Genomic DNA, 21730 nt, shown 5'->3' on the forward strand with positions numbered 1-21730 from the left:
GATGAGGTTAATAAAGTAGACACACACACTGCGGTAAACCAAAATCTCTGGGTGCCACTGCCTCTGCGGTATCCGCTCCTACCGGTGCCACTTGGTAATCCGGACCCTGCCTCTGTGCACAATTTAGTTGTCTGTTTGTGGGCCCTTGGCTTTAAGCTGTTAGGACCTCGATCACTATGTGTAGTGGAGCTGTGCTCTTGATGGCTGGCACTTGGGATTTTAGTGGGTTGCTTTATCTGGAAAACCCTATCCCCCACGTTGTGCTGATGTCTTCAATCTAGGAGCTCTTAGGGAAGTTCGTGAAGATACTCTCCCTCCCATGTTAATTATCAGGACGTTGAATCAGTTCCTGACCTAGGGTCCTGTACCCCGTCGTGCTCGGTACCGGTCCGTTTATTGGGCTTTGGTCCTCCAAGACCATGTCCGTCGCACCCTTTTCTAATGTCACTGCTACCGGTCCCTGACTCCTGTGGTCCTGGACCACCGTCTGCGACCCAACCTTGGTCTCGTTCCCCGGGAGCTACTACTCCGCAGCTCCTCACTCTTTGAAGGCTCTCATTCTACTCTATCCTCCTTGCGATCCTAACTTGTCCCCTCCAACCAGTTTGCTTGACCGCTAGGTGGGTGGCCCTGTTCCAACTAGACCAACCCACTGGTGTGTCTGACAGGTCAGGATGTGAGGTGTGGTTGGGATTTGTGGTGCTGATGGAGGTGACACCGGTTTTTAGGAACCTAGAACCATGGGGGTAGGTCCGGCACCATGAAAAGAGAGAATGCAGTTCCCTGCAGCCCCTGATATAGTCAGGGGTGCTACACTACCCCATTTCTTAAGAGCGCGTGGTATACCCCTCTTGTGTCAAAAAGTTCTGTTTGGAAAAACGTGAGGGTTCAGAATGGAAGGAGCAATATTGAAATTTGGAAAAACTGAAATAAATTGCGGGCACCAAGTTGCATTTGCAGGGCCTCTAAGGTACCTATACAGCAGAAACCCCTCACAAGTGACCCGATTTTGGAAACTAGACCCTGCAAGGATTTTATTCATGTGTATAGTGAGCATTTGTAGCCTTTACCTACTTCCCAGGATTTGAAAACAATAGGTTGTCATATTGAAAATTTTCTTTGTTTTCTTCACAAAAATGTTGCTGTAGCACCAAATTTCTCACTTTTAGGCTTTGTGCCCACGATCCTGCGACACTGTATCTAGGACACAGTGTCAGCCCTCCTACAGATATGCAAGTATTGTCTGCCAGAGAACGCAGCGGTTCGTGACCATGATCAGGGTTCTAGCCGCTGTGGACTTTAATGCTATTCTCCCCTTGGAGAACAATTGCATCTCTGCAGCATAAATTGACATGCTGTGGTTCAGAAAGCCGCGCCACTTGTCAGTTTACGCTGTGGAGCAAAGAAGCACAGTGGTCAGGGGATTTCTATAAATCCATCCACTGTGCTTGTACTGTACAACTAAGCATTTTCGACGCAGTAAAAACACGATGAGCCCAAAACGCGACAAACCTAAAAAGCTAGGATAGATAGATAGATATGTCGCGGGCAGGGGTGACTGACCACGTCAGGGAAGGCTACCCGAGACACTCGGATACGGGATCGTGGCTGGGGCTCGAGTGGCAGTCGGATCCGGGGCTTGTGCAGGGGCCCGTCGCCCCCACAACAATGAAAAGGGGGTATTTACAGGGGATGAGTTTGTCAGTGACGCCACCCGTGGGTTGTGGTGATGGGTGGTAACACCGCAGCTGCCGTGGTATGGGACACCCGGGGTTGATGGAGTAGGACTGCAGGATGGTATCCCCTCCACGGGTAGGGGAGGTGTTATCCTGGGGCCCAGGTGTACGGGGAAGGATGCTGCGGAGCGTGTTCTGCAGGGCTGGACCGGGTGGTAATGGTGTACTCACAGTTCCAGAGAAATTCACACAGAGTCCAAATGGTAAACCAAATTCCCAGTGACCGGTGACCTACGGCGGGTGTATTCGGGTCCCACACCCTGGTACAGCAAACAGGGGTCCCTTCCTCCTGCACTTAGTGTTTGTGTCTTCAGTTTGACTACTCCGCTTGAAACGGGGAAGTCCACTCCCGGTGATTCTGTGTGTTGGGAGCTGTGGCCCGCGAGAACTGACCGATGGGATCTTAGCAGTCAATTGCGGAGCCCTATCCCCCCCGTTGGACTTCCGTCTCGCTCTCTGGGCTTACTAGTGGGACAAGACGTGGAGACTTGTCCCCGGCTGGCTAATTGACAAGGGGCTTGAAGCGGTCCTCGCCCTAGGGTCCAGGCACCCCGACTGTGCACGGCCTCCGGACCAGATTCCCGCTGTCGGCACCGGTGGGCTACAACCATGTCCCGGTCCACTTAAGGTCTCCAGCGACCGGATCTCCGTCGCCTGTGGCCCTGTCTGCCGACTGCCACTTAGTCAGTAGTCCGGTAGTCCAGAGGCTCCAACCCCTGACTACCCTGTCACTTCACACTCCTCTCTCCTAAGCTTGACTGTGTCTCAGCTCCAACTGACTGACTTGTTCTCTCCCAGGACACCTCAGGACCACTAGGTGGGCGTCACCATCCGCTTGCCCCGCCCACTGGTGTGTCCCTATTGTCATGGGGGGTGACTAGGCTTTACTGGCTGATGTTGTGTACCTGGGTGTGGGTTTTGTGTTGGTATGCCAAGGAGGATGGAGTCCTGCACCTGGAAGATTTGTGCAGTCTCTGTGACAACCTGGTTTTGCCAGGGCGTCACAGATAGATAGCTATATTGATAGATAGATAGATAGACAGGGATATGTGATAGAAGTAAAGCAGACATGTAATGCCTCACCCCCTACATATTTGAAGCTTGCAACTTTTAGTGCTTTTCATGTGGTACTAATGGTTGTTTAGCCTTGTATTTAGCCAATAAATAAATAAATAATGTAAAAAAAAACAAACTACGTGGGGACCTCCTTATTTTTGATAAGCCAGTTAGGGTATAGAAAAAGCAGCCAGGATGAGGGAAAAACCTGAAGCACATTCGCAAAATACCTCACTGGAATTAACTGGTAGGTATAGCAACACGGTGAATTAAAACTTAACCTTTAATAAAACCCATAAAAGCAGATTGCAAAACAAAAAACTTCAAAGTGATTTAAAAATTCACGTATAGTATGTTGAACATATAATGCGACAATGATTCTATGATAAATGATCACTTACAGGATCCCCAATTTTTCTACCCAGTGGGGAGAAAAACAAAATAAAGGGGACTGATGTTCATTCAAAGTTTATACATGAAAAACCTCACCTCTCATCAATAGGCACAAAAAGGCCACACTTTACATGTATATCCAAAATGGATTAATCTCACCCATTTCGTTGTGTAGGTCCATGTGGTCACAGTCCCATCTGTTCCAGTCAAAAAAGGCATGATCAAGAGGACAGCGCTGCTATCTCTATCTAGGGAGACGCTGGCCCTCCAAAAATTATTCCTGCCCTTACAAGGACAGTCCACATCTAGCCCTTCACTGTGGCTGCCCCTCAGAAAGTCCTGGTGCCTCCCAGCTACAGTAAAGCAGACAGCTGCAGCGTGCAGCTGACAGTTTTACCTTGGCTAGTAATCCAAAACAGAGGGCACTTCAAACAGTTATTAATATTATTATTATTAATATTATTAATAAATAAATAATAAAAAAAATAACAAAATGTGGGGTCCCCCTCGAATTTAATCCTCAGCCAAGGTGAAGCAGACAGCTGGGTTCTGGTATTCTCAGATTGGAGAGGCCCATGGGTATTGGGCCCTCCCCAGCCTAAAAATAGGCCGCAGCTGCTCTAGAAGTGGCATATCCATTAGAGGTGCCAATTTTGGTGCTTTGCACTGGCTCATCCCGTTGCACTGGTGCGGTGGCAAATGGGGTAATATAAGGGGTTGATGCAAGCTGTTTAATGTCAGCTGGCATCAAGTCCACAGGTTAGTAATAGTGAGGCATCTGTCAGACTATTGCAGTAAGTATTAAAAAAAAAAAAAGCTGACAAAAGAAAATATTTGAAAAAACACTCCCCAAGACATTTCCTCTTTCACCAATGTATTAAAAAAATTGCAAAGGAAAAAAGCGAAAATCCCAATCCGGTCCGATATCAGTGTTATCCATTTTGGAGGTCCCACAGCAAATTCATATCTGTATGTGGGAGACACACTAAGAGAATGGATCCCTCATGTCCTGAAAGTGCAGGCACGCCATGTGAGGACTGTGCCTGCAGTCACCAGACTGATGTCACCAGAGTCTCAATGCTCAAAGAGAGCTGGCTGTGAGTCGGCTCCCTGTGCATGCCATTTTTTCAAAAGAAGAGGAGAAGCCATGTGCGACTTGGCGGGGGTGACATAGGGAGACCTGGGGGCACCTGGGCAGGACATTTCAGATGGGAGAGAAATCAGAGGAGGAGGAGAATTGCAGCAGACACACAACTCATGTGCCAGCCATTGTAGAACATCAAGAGGAGGGGGATGGGGTGGACTTTTTCAGCCATGGGTTAGAGGGGGAGGACATTTCCCTAACATCTGACATGTTTGATCATATCAGATAAGAGAGAAATAATTTTTATTGGCTATGTATTTCACTTTTACATGATTGCCATTATACGGTGTATAACGATGATCACGTGACGGGGACCAGAAAAAACAGCCCAGATCATGAGCAAAAAGGGTCTCAGCTGCCTGAAGTACCTGAAACCCCAGAGATTTTCTGACTCTGGGGGCGCTATAAACTTTTTTTCTTGCCTTCGTTTTAAAACGGTAGTAAGGAAGAAGTACCATTAACTGCCGTTTTAAAATGTATTGTGGTCATTAAAGGGTTAAGAAACATCTTAAAGAAGAAAAGGTTCCAGGAAATTCTAATATGGTCTGCACAGAGCCTTGCTCGCTGCATCATTGACTATGTCTGCGATTACATGAAGAAAAAGAAGGATTTGCACAATTCTACATACACAGAAGATCTGTGGTTAGTTCTCTGAGATGTTTGGAACAACCTCCCTGCTGAAATCTTTCAAAAGCTTTGTGTAAGTGTACCTAGTAGAATTGATACTTTGATGCTGTTTTCAAATCATTTTTACATTGTATCATTTTTTCCACACGTGCACAAAACTTTCCACTGCACTGTACATTAGCTGTGATGGTCAGCTATACACATAATAAATGTACATTAATATCACTGTTGTAAATACACACAAGAGCATTTAGCAATTTTATTGATGCAGATCATACAAAGACTGGAGAGGATTTATTAATTTGGCCTAAAAACAGTCATCATTACGTTGTAATGTGTGGTAGATATTTTTTGAGTCTCACTCACCAAACAGGTGTGACTTAAGTGAAAGGGGTGCAGTCTGAGATATGAAACAGTACTCCAAAATGTTGACAGAGAATTTTTGCTGCTTGATAGGTCAACTGTATAAGTTGTGTAAACTTAGGTCAATGTGTATAAAGAAGCACCATATTTATCATCCAGTATAAGCCACTGTGATTATCGATTATTATTATTATTATTATTAATAAACTGAAATAGTAAATCTGCCCCATTGATAAAAGACCAAACTCTTACCAAAATAAGTCTTATTTTTTTCCATCTTCTGTCATTAGGAGTTCAGTGGCCAGTTCTTCAATGTGCTTCCAAGCAAATTCAATATGATTTGATTCCACAGTTCGCGCGCACACAGCAAACCTTAAAATAAACTTGTCTCCTAAGCAGCATGGTACTATATGTATTTTCTTTAAATTATTTATCATTTGAAGAAGTGATTTGTTCAGTGTGTTGCATCCCTAAATAAAGAAAAATTGTGCAAAACATTAAACAGGTTTAGGATTTCTCACATTTAAAGGGTATATCCTGGAATAAAAAAAAAAAATGTTTAAGCACTAACAGGCAGGTAATTGCTATCTACCTGCTTGTTGTGCCCTGCTACTTTCTGTGACCTCTCTGTGTCAGCGAAGAATGGTGCAAGGCACAACAGGCAGATAGGTAGCATCTACCTGCCGGTTAGTGGTTAGGCACATTTAAAATGAAAAATTACTGATATACCCTTTAAGTTATTTAAATCAACCAAATATGATTAAATTAAATGCTATATGCTCTATATTCCTCATTGGTCTTCTGTATAAAACAACTTACAACTGTATTTTCCTTATTATTTAATTATATACTTGTGGTAACACTTCACAACTAAGTTTGTAGCTTAAAAATATTTTTAGTGGGAATCTATATTATGATTAACACCCTGTAAATAGGGAAGTCCGGGAGCTGCAATGTAGCACAATCTCTGTTCATAGTCCACTAACCCTTTTAGTTATTGGCAGGAGAAGTCCATGTGGCAAATCCAAGGCAACTTGTAAGAAAGTAGATATCTGCACACCTACATTGTCCCTCTTTGCAATAGCACTTGCTAGTTGTCCCAATAAGAAATTCTGACAGATGCCATAATTTAAATGGTAATAGAGTACTAATAAGAATTTGTGGCACTTACCACTTTCATAAAATCACATCTTTATATGGGCAGCCTTAACACATCAGACACAAACTTCAGTGGTGAACACATTTGACAATTCACCCTGGACTGGATGGCACATCTGGGTGACAAGTTTGATATGGCAAAACTGATTCATATTTACAAACAAGGATGAGGTAGGGCAAGTCCTTAAAGAAGTATTCCCATCTCCAAGATCCTATCCCAATATGTAGTAGGTGTAGTAGTAATAATAATAATAATAATAATGGCAAATACCTCCAATTAGAAATGTAGTATAGTTCTCCTGATATAGCCATGTCTCTTGCCTCATCTGCAGGGCATTGCAGCTTAGGTTGTCCATGTTTACAACCACGAGCATCTAACTTACTGTCATTTTATCAGCGTATGTAACCATGGATACCTAAGCTGAAATGCCCTGCCCATGAGGTAAGCGACATTTCTGATTTGAGGTATTTGCTAATATTATTATTATTACACCTACTACATATTGGGATAGGAACTTGGAGATGAGAATAACCCTTTAACCTCTTCAAAACACATGAAGTACTGGGTACATCATAGATCGTGTGAGGTTAATCCCTGTGGGCTGCCATGGGCAGTCCGCGGCGATCCGAGCACATCTCAGCGGATTTCAAGAGCTGAGATGTGTGCCTGCCAGGCGGAAGTTGGACTTGCGTTCCACTCGTGCCTATTAACCCCTTACATCTCGCTACAAAATCTGACAGAGAGATGTATCAGCGCGCCACCATTAGCATAACTTACCCACCCCCATTCGGAAGTCACGTTATGTGATCACATGACTTACAGTGGTTGCCATAGTAGCACAGGGTCATGTGATGACTCCTGTAGCTATCATGAGTCACTTTCTCTCACTGTGTGTGAGAGCAAAGCCACTTTTCTTCAGATCTCAGCTATGTAGCTGTGATCGGGAGAGAAATGGAAGAGCGATCAGACTCAGCTGATCGTTATAGTCCCCTAGAGGACCTAGTATAATTAAAAAAAAAGCTAAAAAAAGTTTTAAAACAAAAAAACCCTGAAACTTTAAATCACCCCACATTTGGCCCATTGAAAACTAAAAGATTAAAAATATATACGCACATTTGGTATCACCGCGTTCAGAAGCATCCAATCTATCAAAATATAAAGTAAACGGCGTAGTGGCAAAAAAATTCCAAACGCCAAAATTATGTTTATGGTTGCCGCAAATTTTGTGTGAAATGAAATAACAAGCAATTGCATCTGCACAAAAATGGTGCCATTAAAAATGACAGCTTGAGGCGCAAAATATAAGCCATCACTGAGCCATAGATCCCGAAAAATGAGAATGCTATGGGTTTTGGAAAATGGCGCTAAAAGTGCACCACTTTTTTTGGACAAACTTGTGACTTTTTTTAACCCATGATATAAAAGTAAACAACATATACATGTTTGGTGTCTACAAACTTGTACAGACCTGAGACATCACACCAAAACATACGTTTTATCATGTAGTTAACATGGTGAAAAAAATATCCCAAAAACTAATGTGCAAACACACTTTTTTTTGCAGCTTTTCCGCACTTGAAAATTTTTTGCTGTTTTCCAGTACACTATGTGGTAAAACGCATGATTTCATTTAAAAGCATAGCTCGTCCCGCAAAAACACAAGCCGTTATACGGCAAGATTGACGGAAAAATAAAAAAGATACGGCTCTCGAAAGAAGGGGAGCAAAAATAAAACCTGGAAAAACAGAAAATCGCCCATGGGGTGAACGGATTAAAGGCCTGACATAGGCCTTCTGCTCATACTGAGTGTATAACAGAACCTCTTCTGAACACATACTTTAAGGCTATATGAGCACATTGCATTTTTTTCCCACGTTAATGCTGCGTTTTGAACTGCAGCATTTCAGTGCCAAATTGCATGCGTTCTGCTTCCCCAGCAAAGTCTATGAGAAGTCTGAAAATTCAATGCGCACACTGCGTTTTGGATGTCAAAAATCGCTGCGGAAAAAAAGCACGTCACTTCTTTTGTGCATTGTAGCTGCATTCTCCACCCATTGAAATCAATGATGTGGGTCAAAACGCAACCAAAATGCACTTGGACTGCATTTTTGTTGCGTTCCGCATGCTTTTTTGACAAAAAAAACGCAGGTCTTTTCAGTCTCTCTCTGTCGATGTCAGTCAATCTCTCTCTGTATGTCGGTCGGTCTCTTTCTATGTCAGTTGGTCGCTCTGTCTGTCTCTCTGTCCGTCGGTCTCTCTCTCTCTGTCTGTCTCTCTCTCTGTCCGTCTGTCGGTCTCTCCCCCTTTCTCATACTCACCGATCACTGGCATGGCGCTGCACGGCTGTCACAAAGCTCCAACGGCTTTTCCTCTTTTGAAAATGCTGGCCGCTCATTATTCAATCTCGTATTCCCTGCTTTCCCCTCCCACCGGCGCCTATGATTGGTTGCAGTCAGACACCCCCCCACGCTGAGTGACAGCTGTCTCACTGCAACCAATCACAGCTGTCAGTGGGCGGGTCTATATCGTGCAGTAAAATAAATAATTTAAAAAAACGACGTGCGTTCCCCCCCCAATTTTGATACCAGCCAGTGTAAAGCCACACGGCTGAAGGCTGGTATTCTCAGGATGGGGAGCTCCACGTTATGGCGTGCCCCCCAGCCTAACAATATCAGCCAGCAGCCGCCCGGAATTGCCACATCCATTAGATGTGACAGTCCCGGGACTCTACCCAGCTCATCCCGAATTGCCCTGGTGCGGTGGCTATCGGGGTAATAAGGAGTTAATGGCAGCCCATAGCTGTCACTAAGTCCTAGGTTAATCATGGCAGGCGTCTCCCCGAGATATGTTCCATGATTAACCTGTAAGTTAAAGAAAATAAACACATATACCCGAAAAAATCCTTTATTTGGAATAAAAGACAAAAATACCACGCTTTTTCACCACTGTATTAACCCCCAAATACACCTCCAGGTCCGACATAATCCACACGAGGTTCCACGACGCATCCAGCTCTGCTACATGAAGCTGACAGGAGCGGCCACAGACCACGACCGCTCTCTGTCAGCTCCACGGAGCAACTGAAGTGAGCCGCACGATCAGCGATGACATCAGTAAGGTTACCTGCGGCCACCGCTGGATCTTCCAACTGTGACAGCAAGTTGCCCAACTGACTGAAGTGAGCTGCGCGATCAGCGATGACGTCACAGGTGAGTTGTGGTCTCAGGTGGAGGACTCCAGCTGGCTGCGGGTAACCTGAGTGGCGGCACCGCTGATCGCGCTGCTCAATTCAGTCACTCAGGGGATTAGTGGTCACCGGTGAGTCCTTCACGGGTGACCGCTAATCAAGACACGACACACAGACAGAGCCGCGGGATGACAATGAAGTCAGGTGAAGTTCATCCGAGTTCATTCTCATTGCGCAACTCTGTCTGTGTCTGCTGTCAGCGGGCATGTAGTACAGCTGAATTGCCGGGGGAACGCAAAAATGCATCCAAAACGCATGAAAAACGCATGGAAAATGCATGCAAAATGCATGCGTTTTGGATGTTCTTTTTTTGACAAACGCAGTGTTTACATTTGTCCAGTCTGCCAGAGGGTGCATTCTTTTCCACACTGCACTTTTAAGCTGCGACGGAGCAGCGATCATAGCAACCTCGATGGTTGTTGGGACGTGTCACAGGCGTCGCTGTGCGACGACTCAGACCTTGATAGAGGTGTGGTGTTTACCCCTAGACATGTTTTGCGTTGCCGCTTTTCACGCCCCTCTGTTCCGATTGGTGATTGCTACAGTGCCTTTGCATTGCCTTTTTCACGCCCCTCTGTTCCGATTTGTGATCACTACAGCAGCGCCTGATTGAGTGACCGTACCAAACAAAGGAAGACACAAAGAACGACACACTAGCGACACCAGACAGAGACTCTACTACGTGGAACAAAGAATGGAACTTAAAGAATGAAATCACTGTGACGCCTTTGGCAAGTTACCCAATCGGAACGCTGTTATGACCACCAATCGGAGTCATGGGGGCGTTGTAAATACACCGCAAAAAGACGCCTTGTCCTGCCTTCAGTCCTACGTCACTGCCTTCAAAGTTGTCGCGACCGTCGCTGCTGTGGTGTCAAACACAAGGATGCATGTGGCGCAGCGGGATAGCAGCGATCAAAAAATGACCTGGAATATTCAAGAGCGAGCAGCAATCTCGCAGCAGGGGTCTGATCGTTGTTATGTGTCACACACAGCGACGTCGCTGTTGAGGTCGTTGCTACGTCACAGAAAATGGCGACTTAGCAGCGATGTCGTTGTCGTCGTCGCTGTGTGTGACACCACCTTTACAGTCTCATAGGTTCCCATTCACCAGATATAGTCAAAAGTTGTGTTAGGGCTCATGCGCATGTTTCGGGTTTTTTCTGCGTTTCTGCAGCGTTTTGAGCTGAAGCGTCACATTGTCAAAATTCATGTGTTCTACTTCCCCAGCAAAGTCTATGAGAATCATGCAAAATCCATGCGCACAATGTTTTTTTAAACGCAGCGTTTTGATTGTCAAAAATTTGACAAAATCTCTGCAAAGCAGCATGTCAATCCATTTGTCCATTTTGGCAGCGTTCTACACCCATTGAAATCAATGAGTTGTAGAAAAACGCTACCAAAATGCTAAGCAGTGCATTTGCACTGCATTTTTGTTGTGATCCGCATGTTTTTTTGACATAACAAACGCAGGTCTTTCGGTCTCTCTCTGTCATTCGGCCGATCTGTTGGTCAGTGTCTCTCTCTCTCTGTCTCTATGGGCCGCTTTACACGCTGCGACATCGCTAGCATTTGCTGTCGATGTCGAGCGCGATAGCACCCACCCCTGTCATACGGCCGATATGTGGTGATCGCTGCCGTAGTGAACATTATCGCTACGGCAGCGTCACACGCACATACCTGTTCAGCGACGTCGCTGTGACTGCCGAACAATCCCTCCCTCAAGGGGAAGGTGCGTTCGGCATCACCGCGACGTCACTAAGCATCCGGCCAATAGAAGCAGAGGGGTGGAGATGAGCGGGACGTAACATCCCGCCCATCTCTTTCCTTCCTCATTGCCGGCGGACGCAGGTAAGGTGAGGTTCGTCGTTCCTGCGGTGTCACACATAGCGATGTGTGCTGCCGCAGGAACGACGAACAATATCGTACCTGCAGCTGCAACGATAATTGGGAATGGACCCCCATGTCACCGATTGATTTTGAACGTTTTTGCAACGATTCAAAATCGCTCATTGGTGTCACACGCAACGACATCGCTAACGCGGCCGGATGTGCGTCACAAATTCCATGACCCCAACGACATCACTTTAGCTTTAGCGATGTCGTAGCATGTAAAGCGGCCTTATCTCTCTCTCGGTCGATGTCGGTCTCTTCCTCCCACTCCCTCTCTCATACTCACCGATTGCCGATCATCGGCACGGCGCTGCACGGCGTTTACACTGTGGCAGCTTATCCTCTTTTGAAAATGCCGGCCGCTCATTAATCCATCTCGTATTCCTTGCTTCCCCCGCCCACCGGAGTCTATGATTGGTTGCAGTCAGACATGCCCCCATGCTGAGTGACAGCTGTCTCACTGCAACCAATCACAGCCGCCGGTGTGCGGGTCTATATCGTGCAGTAAAATTAATAATTTAAAAAAACAACGTGAGTTCCCCCCCAATTTTGCTACCAGCCAGGGTAAAACTACACAGCTGAAGGCTGGTATTCTCAGGATGGGGAGCGCCACATAATGGGGAGCCCCCTAGCCTAACAATATCAGCCAGCAGCCGCCCGGAATTGCCGCATCCATTAGATGCGACAGTCCCGGGACTCTACCCGGCTCATCCCGAATTGCCCTGGTGCGGTGGCAATCGGGGTAATAAGGAGTTAATGGCAGCAGCCCATAGCTCTCCCCGAGATACCTTCCATGATTAACCCGAAGTTAAAGAAAATAAACACACACATCCAAAAAATCCTTTATTTGGAATAAAAGACAAAAAAACACCCTCTTTCACCACTTTATTAATCCCTAAATGCCCCTCCAGGTCCGACGTAATCCACATGAGGTCCCACGACGCTTTCAGCTCTGCTACATGAAGCTGACAGGAGGGGCCATAGAACACAACCGCACTCTTGTTAGCTTCACGCAGCAACTGAAGTGAGCTGTGCAATCAGCAGTGACGTCACTCAGGTTACCCACGGCCACCGCTCTCAAGTGGAAGAGAGAGAGCCATGGGATGACAATGAAATCGGGTGAAGCTCTGATGTCACTGCTGCGGACTCCTGTGTCCTAGCACTGACCTCGGAGGTTCATCTGAGTTCATGACAGCACACAGAGACAGAGCCGTGGAATTACAATGAAGTCTGGTGAAGTTCATCCGAGTTCATTCTCACCGCGCGACTCTGTCTGGGTCTGCTGTCAGCAGGCATGTAATATAGCTAGAAAAACAGAAGTGCTGATAGGGTCTTAACAGATAAACAAACAAGGTAATATATGATATAATACAGTCACCAAATGTGGTTGTAAAGGGTCACAACCACCATAGATAGCATGAGATAATGGCGGCTGCCGCGGGTCCACATGGATGTCTTCAAAATAGGAGGAGAAAAAGGGTTAATCCCACGCAATCCGCCAGAATAAGATGTGGAAATGTTGATTGATTATTAACTCTTCTATTTCATAGGTCTACGCGTTTCGAGGTATGAAAACCTCTTCCTCAGGATTGTTGATATTCTGGTTCTGAGGAAGAGGTTTTCATACCTCGAAACGCGTAGACCTATGGAATAAAAGAGTTATTAATCAATCAAAATTTCCACATTTTATTCTGGTGGATTGCGCAGGATTAACCCTTTTTCTCCTCCTACTTTGAAGTCAGCAGGCATGTAGCAGAGTTGAATTGCCAGGGGACCGCACTGAGAAAAGTGCATCCAAAATGCATGTAAAATGCTTCCAAAATACATGCATTTTGGATGCATTCTTTTTGTCAAAACGCGGTGTCAAGTCTGCCAGAGGGTGCGCTTTTTTCTGCACTGGCCAGGACGCAGTGTGCGCACGAGCCCTTACTTTATTTGGCAAATATGGCTCTGCATAGAGTTTGTTTAACTATACAGGAAAACTCAGCAAACTGCCCTTTCCTATACAGAAAACCACCACAAAATGATACCCCCCTACAAGGTTGCCAAGCTGGATGTGTAAAATGATTTAGTGCTTTCAGACACCCTCCAACACCATTCAGTATTGTAAACAAACATTTTGTATTTCCATGAAAACAAGCGCAGCACTGATATCTGTCTGGATCATTATCATTCTAACAAGTCTAGGACACTGAACAATGATCCATCATATACCAATGTTCACAGCTGCTTTTCACCCCAGCGGGGATCAGTCTGAAATGTGGCATGTGCACAAAAGAAAACCATGTTCTCTCGGTGAACACAGCAACATGTCGTGCAATCATTTGCAGGAGGCACTTCACAATTTTTAGTAGCTGGCAGTATCACAAGTAAGAGAACTGGGGCATCAAATTGACTAAGTGGGAGGAAGTTGGGGCCTGATCACATTGTATCAAAATAAACAAACAGAATCACACGCAATCTCCTGAATTAATGACATTTGTAATTAAGGGGAAATTGTTAAGAGAAACTTCCATTAAACCACAGATATTTTTCCACTTGCACAATGTATTTCACCTCTCCTGCTGGTTTTTACCTTTACTTTACGGTAAACCATTGCTATTCTTTTATTTTATTCTCATCTCATATTTTAGAAACATGAGGGCTTGTTTTTTTTATTTCAGAATGAGTTGCATTTGTCAGTAGCATGATTTTCGGGTTCATACAGCAGATCACAAAAGTGAGTACACCCCTCACATTTTTGAAAATATTTTCTTAAGGCCCCGTTACACGGAACGACATATCTAACAATATGTCATCGGGGTCACGGAATTCGTAACGCACATCCGGCGTTGTTAGCGACGTCGTTGCGTGTAACAGCTAGGAGCGAGTGTTAACAATCAAAAATGCTCACCTTATCGTTGATCGTTGACACGTCGTTCATTTTCAAAATCTCGTTGGTTGTTGTCGACGTAGGGTGTTCGTCGTTCCTGATGCAGCACACATCGCTACGTGTGACACCCCGGGAACGATGAACAATAGCTTACCTGCGTCCTCCGGCAAAGAGTTGGGCGTGTCTTTCTTGCGGCTGGTCTCCGCCCCTATGCTTCTATTGGATGCCTGCCATGTGACGTTGTTGTGACGCCGCATGAACCGCCTCCTTAGAAAAGACGTCGCTAGGAAGGTAAGCCCGTGTGACGGGGCCTAGCGATATTGTGCACCACGGGCAGCGATTTGCCCATGATGCAAAAACAACGGGGGCGGGGGCTTTCACGAACGACATCGCTAGCGATGTCGATGCATGCAAAGCAGCCTTTATATCTTTTCATGGTACAACACTGAAGATCTGACACTTTCATACAATATAGTCAGTGTCCAGCTTGAATAACAGTATAAATTTGGAGTGCCCTCTAAATAAGTCAACACAGCCATTAATATCAATTGCTGGCAACAAAAGTGAGTACACCCCTAAGTGAAAATGGCCAAATTGTGCCTAATTAGCCATTTTCCCTCCTTGATGTCATGTGACTCATTAGTGTTACAAGTTCCCAGGTGTGAATGGGGAGCAGGTGTGTTACATTTTACAATGTCACATTACTACAGAATGGGGACAAGGATGAGAACATTACTACAAGATAAGGACCAGGATAGGCACATTACTACAAGAAGGGGACCAGGAAGCATGGGGACATTACTACAGAATGAGGACAAGGATGGGGCACATTACTACAGGATGGGGACCAGGATGGGCACATTACTACAAAATGGGGACAAGGATGAGGCACATTACTACTGTCCCCATCCTGTAGTAATATGCCCATCCTGGTCCTCTTCTTGTAGTAATGTGTCCATTCTTGCCCCCATCCTGTAGTAATGTGCCCATTCTTGTCATCATCCCGTAGTAGTGTTCCCATGCAGGTCCTCTTCTTGTAGTAATGTGCCCTTTACTGGTCCTCTTTTTATAGCAATGCCCAATCCTGGTCCCCTATTGTGCCATTCTACGCACACACACACACACACACACACACACACACACACACACACACACCATAGACACACCAAAACATTCTTCTCACCTGTCCTCTGTTCCCTTGGAGTCCTCTTCCCATGACCTGCAGCAATGAGCCCCCCTTAATGATCGCGACCGTTGTCAGCACTTCATCTGAAATTCGGATGAACATTTTTCTGGTGCTGCACAGAATCAAGCTCTTGCTGCACAACTGGTAGCCGCTGGCCAATCAGACGCAAGCAGCTGACATCATATGCATCAGTTTCTTGCCTCTGATTAGTTAGTGGCTGCCATTGGAATAGTTGTGCAGAGAGAGATTGACTCTGCACAGCGCCAGCAAAATGTTCATCTGAAATAAAGCACTGATGGTTGTGGCCCCCTACATCGGCCGCAATTGTCAAAGGGGCATGTGCTTGCAAGCTGCAAGAAGCAGCCTGAAGTGCCACATGTGGTCCACGGGCCATGTGCTTGAGACCCCTGGCCTAGGCATAAGAAGATTGCTAACACCCTGAAACTGAGCTGCAGCATGGTGGCGAAAACCATATAGTGGTTTAATAACACAGGTTCCACTCAGAACAGGCCTCACCATGGTCGACCAAAGATGTTGAGTGCACGTGCTCAGCGTCATATCCAGAGGTTCTTTTCAAAATAGACGTATGAGTGCTGCCAGCATTGCTGCAGAGGTTAAAAGGGTAGGGACCAGCCTGTCGGTGGCCAGACCATATGCCGCACACTGCATCAAATGGGTCTGTATGGCTCTCCTCCCAGAAGAAAGCTTCTACTAAAGATGATGTACAAGAAAGCCCACAGTTTGCTAAAGACAAGCAGACTAAGGACATGGATTACTGGTACCATGTCCTGTAGTCGGATGAGACCAAGATAAACTTATTTGGTTAAGCTGGTGTCAAGCATGTGTGGCAGGTGAGGAGTACACAGACAAATGTGTCTTGCCGACAGTCAAGCATGATGATGCGAGTGTCATAGTTTGGGGTTGCATCAGTGCTGCTGGCTGTGGGGAACTACAGTTCATTGAGGTAACCATGAATTCCAACATGTTCTGTAATATACTGAAGAAGAGCATGATCCCCACCTTCATATTCTAACATGAGAAAAATCTCAAACACACCTCCAGGAGAACCACTGTCTTGCTAAACAAACTGAGGGTAAAGGTGCTGGCCAAAAATTTCTCCAGACCTAAATCCTATCGAGCATCTGTGTGGCCTCCTGAAATGGAACTTGGAAGAGCGCAAGATCTCTAACATCCGCCAACTCTGTGATGCCATTACGGAGGAGTGAAAGAGGATTCCAGTGGCAACTTGTGAAGATTTAGTGAACTCCATGCCCAAGAAAGTTAAGGCATTGGTTGAAAATAATGGTGGCCATATTAATATTGACACTTTGGGCACAATTAGACAATTTTCACTTAGAGGTATATTCACTTTTGTTGCCAGCAGTTTAGCCATTAATGGCTTTGTGTTGAGTTATTTAGTGGTCACACCAAATTTACACTGTTATACAAGCTGTACACTGACTACTATAAATTATTGCAAATTCTCATATCTTTAGTGTTATCCCATGAAAAGATATAATAATATATCTACAAAACTGAGAGGGGTTTACTCACTTTTGTGATTTCCTGTATGATTACATTGCTACTTAAAGCAGCTGTTCACTTTCTTATTTTCCTAAAGTCATGATCTGTTACATAGATATCACAGTTTTAGGATTGATATTGTCTTTTGGGAGACCCCACTCTGTTCCTTAAAGGGAAACTGTCACCATGGAAAATGTAAATGTAGTTATGGGGTTCATCTGAAAATAAATAGTGTTACAATGCTGCCTAGCTACCTTACTGAAAGTGCAGCTACCAGGAGAAAAGTAACTTATTTACACAACTCACTCTACTATAATCGGTGTGTGTAATCACTCTTGTCAGTTTCATTGACAGCCAGTTCACTTCTGCAGAATAAGCTGTAAACTAAAGCGCAAGCTAGTGATTACAGCCGCCGCTCCCAGTATAAAGAGTGGTGCTGTGGTTGATGATTGTAATTGCTACATGCACACCTCCAGGACTGTTCACCCAGTAGCTGCACTCTCAGTAAGGCCGGTGTCACACTTGCGAGTATCTTGCATGTATCTCGCGTGAGTCTCGTGTTGCATCACCCGGCACGGACTCACACTCTCCTCACAGGAGTGGGTCGGTTGCATGCATCTTTATGCAGCTGAGATGCTCCTGTCCAGAAAGTATGAGTCCGTGGCGGGTGATGCAACGTGAGACTCGTGCGAGATACACGCGAGGCACTTGCAAGTGTGACACTGGCCTAAGGTGGCTAGCAGATTAACCATATAACTGCCGGTAAATAAAGGTTTCTGAGGTGACAGATTCCTCTTAACATAGCCATTTACCAGAACCATTCATCATTGGCCTCCTTTCCATAATACCATGTATGTAAGCAAAAGCTAAGCACATGCACAGTGTCATAAACTTAGGATAAGAATGAGAATGTGGACAACCCTTGATCAAGTAGTTATCGGTAGGTATGGCACAATTTTGCAGTTGGCAAAATGGTGCTATTGTTTGGTAACAGTCAGGTAGTAGTTTAGTACTTATTAGTTTTATTATTGATCTTTTGTCTGTGAGCTATCACATGATTATTTGTAAATGTTAACAAACATGTGAATTATGAAGACGATTGAGTGTAAATGGGCCTTGTAATGGGAGCATTCAAGCTTAGTGCTTGGGCAGCATGGGGGGGTAAATATGGCTCTGTCAATATCCATAGTACAGTATATGTACCACGAATGTGCAAAGTGAGTTTATGGAATGGGCTTTAGAATTTTGTGGGGTTTTTGTTGTTGCCGTCAGATTGTTTGTGGAAGTTGGTAAAATGAGTGATGTGTAATGGGGCTTCCATTTGTTGCTGGTTGTATATATAATCCATGTTTTTACTGTAATACTGTATATAGAAAACACATTCACTGACAAGTCAAAGCTATACAAAATCAAACTGTTACCTTTAAACGGAAGCACACGAGGCCCAGAACGACCTCTGCACATATTTCAAACCGTTCATCCTTTTTAACAAACTCAAGAAATTCCTGCGCCAATCGTATATGCTGTGAAAAAATAGAAATAGAATATTGCCAAATAATGTTTCACAAAAATGTTAGTATTATATGTCATACTTACCAGAAGTGGAAAAGTGCAGACTAATTACAATTAATTATAAGAATAATTGAATTACTACAGCCTGAGATGAGACACTGTACCTTACAGCTTGACTGCTGCGACGTTGCTTTCCGACTTTCTTAGCTGTATCCATAGTGCTACCCTGTTTCCCCGAAAATAAGACATTATCTTATAGTATTTATTGCGCCGAAAAATGCGCTATGGCTTATTTTCGGGGTAGGGCTTATTTGGGGGAAAACACGGGTTGTGGGTAAGTTTACCCTGACAAAAAAATCAGACCCCCCCAAGAGAATCATACTTACTAGACCTCGGACATCTGCGCCGCTGTCAGGTCCCCAGCGTGCGCTCCCTGCAGCTCCTTATCCTTTCCACAGTGGTACTCCCCTGCTTCCAGGCACCCGGCATTCACACACACACACACACACACACACACATCATACGTACATCACACACATATATCACACACACACACACACACACACACACGTACACACATCATACGTACATCACACACACATCATACACATATTAGACACACACACACACACACATGCACAACCGATGATACCTCATTGCTTCCAGCACGGAGGGGAACCTGGGACCACTATGAAAGTAAGGACTTGGTGTAGAGCACATCTAGCTTTCCACAGTGTCACAGTTCACAGGAGTTGTACATTATTACCAAATGTATGTATATGTGTGGGTGTGTGGTGCATGTGTGTGTGTGTGCATTTCACTTGAGCTCCTCAATGCGACTTACCTCAGGTCCTTTTTTTGAGGTAGGGCTTATTTTCAGGGAAATATAGTAGTTAGTGTATATTCACCCTGCATTTTTTCAGGTGTTTCCTGAGCTGACCATCTCTAAAATCACCTGAAAAAGAGCTCAGTAAATGCATGAAAAACTGAAAAATGTTTTTTTTCGTACATTTAGGTTTTTAAGTGTTTTTTAACCACATCAGTTTTTTAATAAATGTCGAAAACATTTAAAATAAATAATTGCCCATTCTTCAGATGTTTTCCGCTAGAAAATTACTCCATATTTTAGAATAGAAACCAAAAAGAAGGCTAAGAAAAAGAATCCAGAAAGCGCCTTGCAATCCTTTTTAATACTTTGTAAGCATTTTCACCTAAAAAAAAACACTAGCACATTAGTGGCTGCTTCATGGATTTAAAGAAAAAACATGAAAAAAATTGCCCCTCAAATAAATAAACTATTTAGTAAAACATTTGCAAAAAAATGTCCAATAAAATGTTAATTAAATGCTTCATAAAGATTAATAGAAATTACTTGGTACAAAAAAAGCCAGACATTTTCAAAAAGTGCTTCCTTCTTAAAAAAAAATCATATTTTTTTAACTAAGGCTACAGTGCTGGGCAAAAGTATTGGCACCCCTGCAATTCTGTCAGATAATACTCAGTTTCTTCTTGAAAATGATTGCAATCACAAATTCTTTGGTGTTAACAGCATCTGTAGCTTACCTGTGGCACCTAACAGGTGTTGGCAATAACTAAATCACACTTGCAGCCAGTTGACATGGATTAAAGTTGACTCAACCTCTGTCCTGTGTCCTTGTGTGTACCACATTGAGCATGGAGAAAAGAAAGAAGACCAAAGAACTGTCTGAGGACTTGAGAATCCAAATTGTGAGGAAGCATGAGCAATCTCAAGGCTACAAGTCCATCTCCAAAGACCTGAAAGTTCCTGTGTCTACGGTGCGCAGTGTCATCAAGAAGTTTAAAGCCCATTGCACTGTGGCTAACCTCCCTAGATGTGGAAGGAAAAGAAAAATTGACGAGAGATTTCAACAAAAGATTGTGCGTATGGTGGATAAAGAACCTCGACTAACATCCAAAAAAGGTCAAGCTGCCCTGCAGTCCGATGGTACAACAGTGTCAACCCGTACTATCCGTCAGCGTCTGAATGAAAAGGGACTGTATGGTAGGATACCCAGGAAGACCCCACTTCTCACCCCGAGACATAAAAAAGCCAGGCTGGAGTTTGTCAAAACTTACCTGAGAAAGCCTAAAATGTTTTGGAAGAATGTTCTCTGGTCAGATGAGACAAAAGTAGAGCTTTTTGGGAAAAGCCATCAACATAGAGTTTACAGGAAAAAAAAAAGAGGCATTCAAAGAAAAGAACACAGTCCCTACAGTCAAACATGGCGGAGGTTCCCTGATGTTTTGGGGTTGCTTTGCTGCTTCTGGCACTGGACTGCTTGACCGTGTGCATGGTATTATGAAGTCTGAAGACTACCAACAAATTTTGCAGCATAATGTAGGGCCCAGTGTGAGAAAACTGGGTCTTCCTCAGAGGTCATGGGTCTTCCAGCAGGACAATGACCCAAAACACACTTCAAAAAGCACTAGAAAATGGTTTGATAGAAAGCACTGGAGACTACTAAAGTGGCCAGCAATGAGTCCAGAACTGAATCCCATAGAACACCTGTGGAGAGATCTCAAAATGGCAGTTTGGAGAAGGCACCCTTCAAATCTCAGGGACCTGGAGCAGTTTGCCAAAGAAGAATGGTCTAAAATTCCAGCAGAGCATTGTAAGAAACTCATTGATGGTTACTGGAAGCGGTTGTTCGCAGTTACTTGGGTGCACAACCTTTAGCCAAAATATTAGGCTAAGGGTGCCAATACTTTTGTCTGGCCCATTTTTGGAGTTTTGTGTGAAATGATCAATGATTTGATTTTTGTTTCATTCTCTTTTGTGTTTTTTCATTGCAAGAAAAATAAATGAAGATAATACCAAAGAATATGTGATTGCAATCATTTTCAAGAAGAAACTGAGTATTATCTGACAGAATTGCAGGGGTGCCAAAACTTTTGACCAGCACTGTATGTTCACACAGTGCATCTTCAGATGCAGCGTTTTTGGCCTCAAAAACCACACAAAAAACGCACCTGCGGTAAAAACTCATAAAAAAATAT

At 44.4% G+C, this 21730-nt stretch overlaps 1 protein-coding gene across 5 annotated transcripts in view; it reads right to left on the minus strand.

Moving 5' to 3' along the window:
* DDC (dopa decarboxylase) overlaps window positions 1-21730 on the minus strand; it is a 516742-nt gene that overhangs the window by 12226 nt on the left and 482786 nt on the right. For all 5 annotated transcript variants that reach the window (XM_075315037.1, XM_075315040.1, XM_075315038.1 and 2 more), the window contains 2 exons: window positions 18622-18723; window positions 5572-5789 (listed from right to left, as the gene is read on the minus strand). In XM_075315037.1, coding sequence (XP_075171152.1) covers window positions 5583-5789; window positions 18622-18723 — 309 coding nt within the window. In that variant the 3' untranslated portion in view covers window positions 5572-5582. The remainder of the gene's footprint in view (window positions 1-5571; window positions 5790-18621; window positions 18724-21730) is intronic.

Source organism: Anomaloglossus baeobatrachus, chromosome 6 (assembly GCF_048569485.1).
Source record: "Anomaloglossus baeobatrachus isolate aAnoBae1 chromosome 6, aAnoBae1.hap1, whole genome shotgun sequence".
Taxonomy (NCBI): domain Eukaryota; kingdom Metazoa; phylum Chordata; class Amphibia; order Anura; family Aromobatidae; genus Anomaloglossus; species Anomaloglossus baeobatrachus.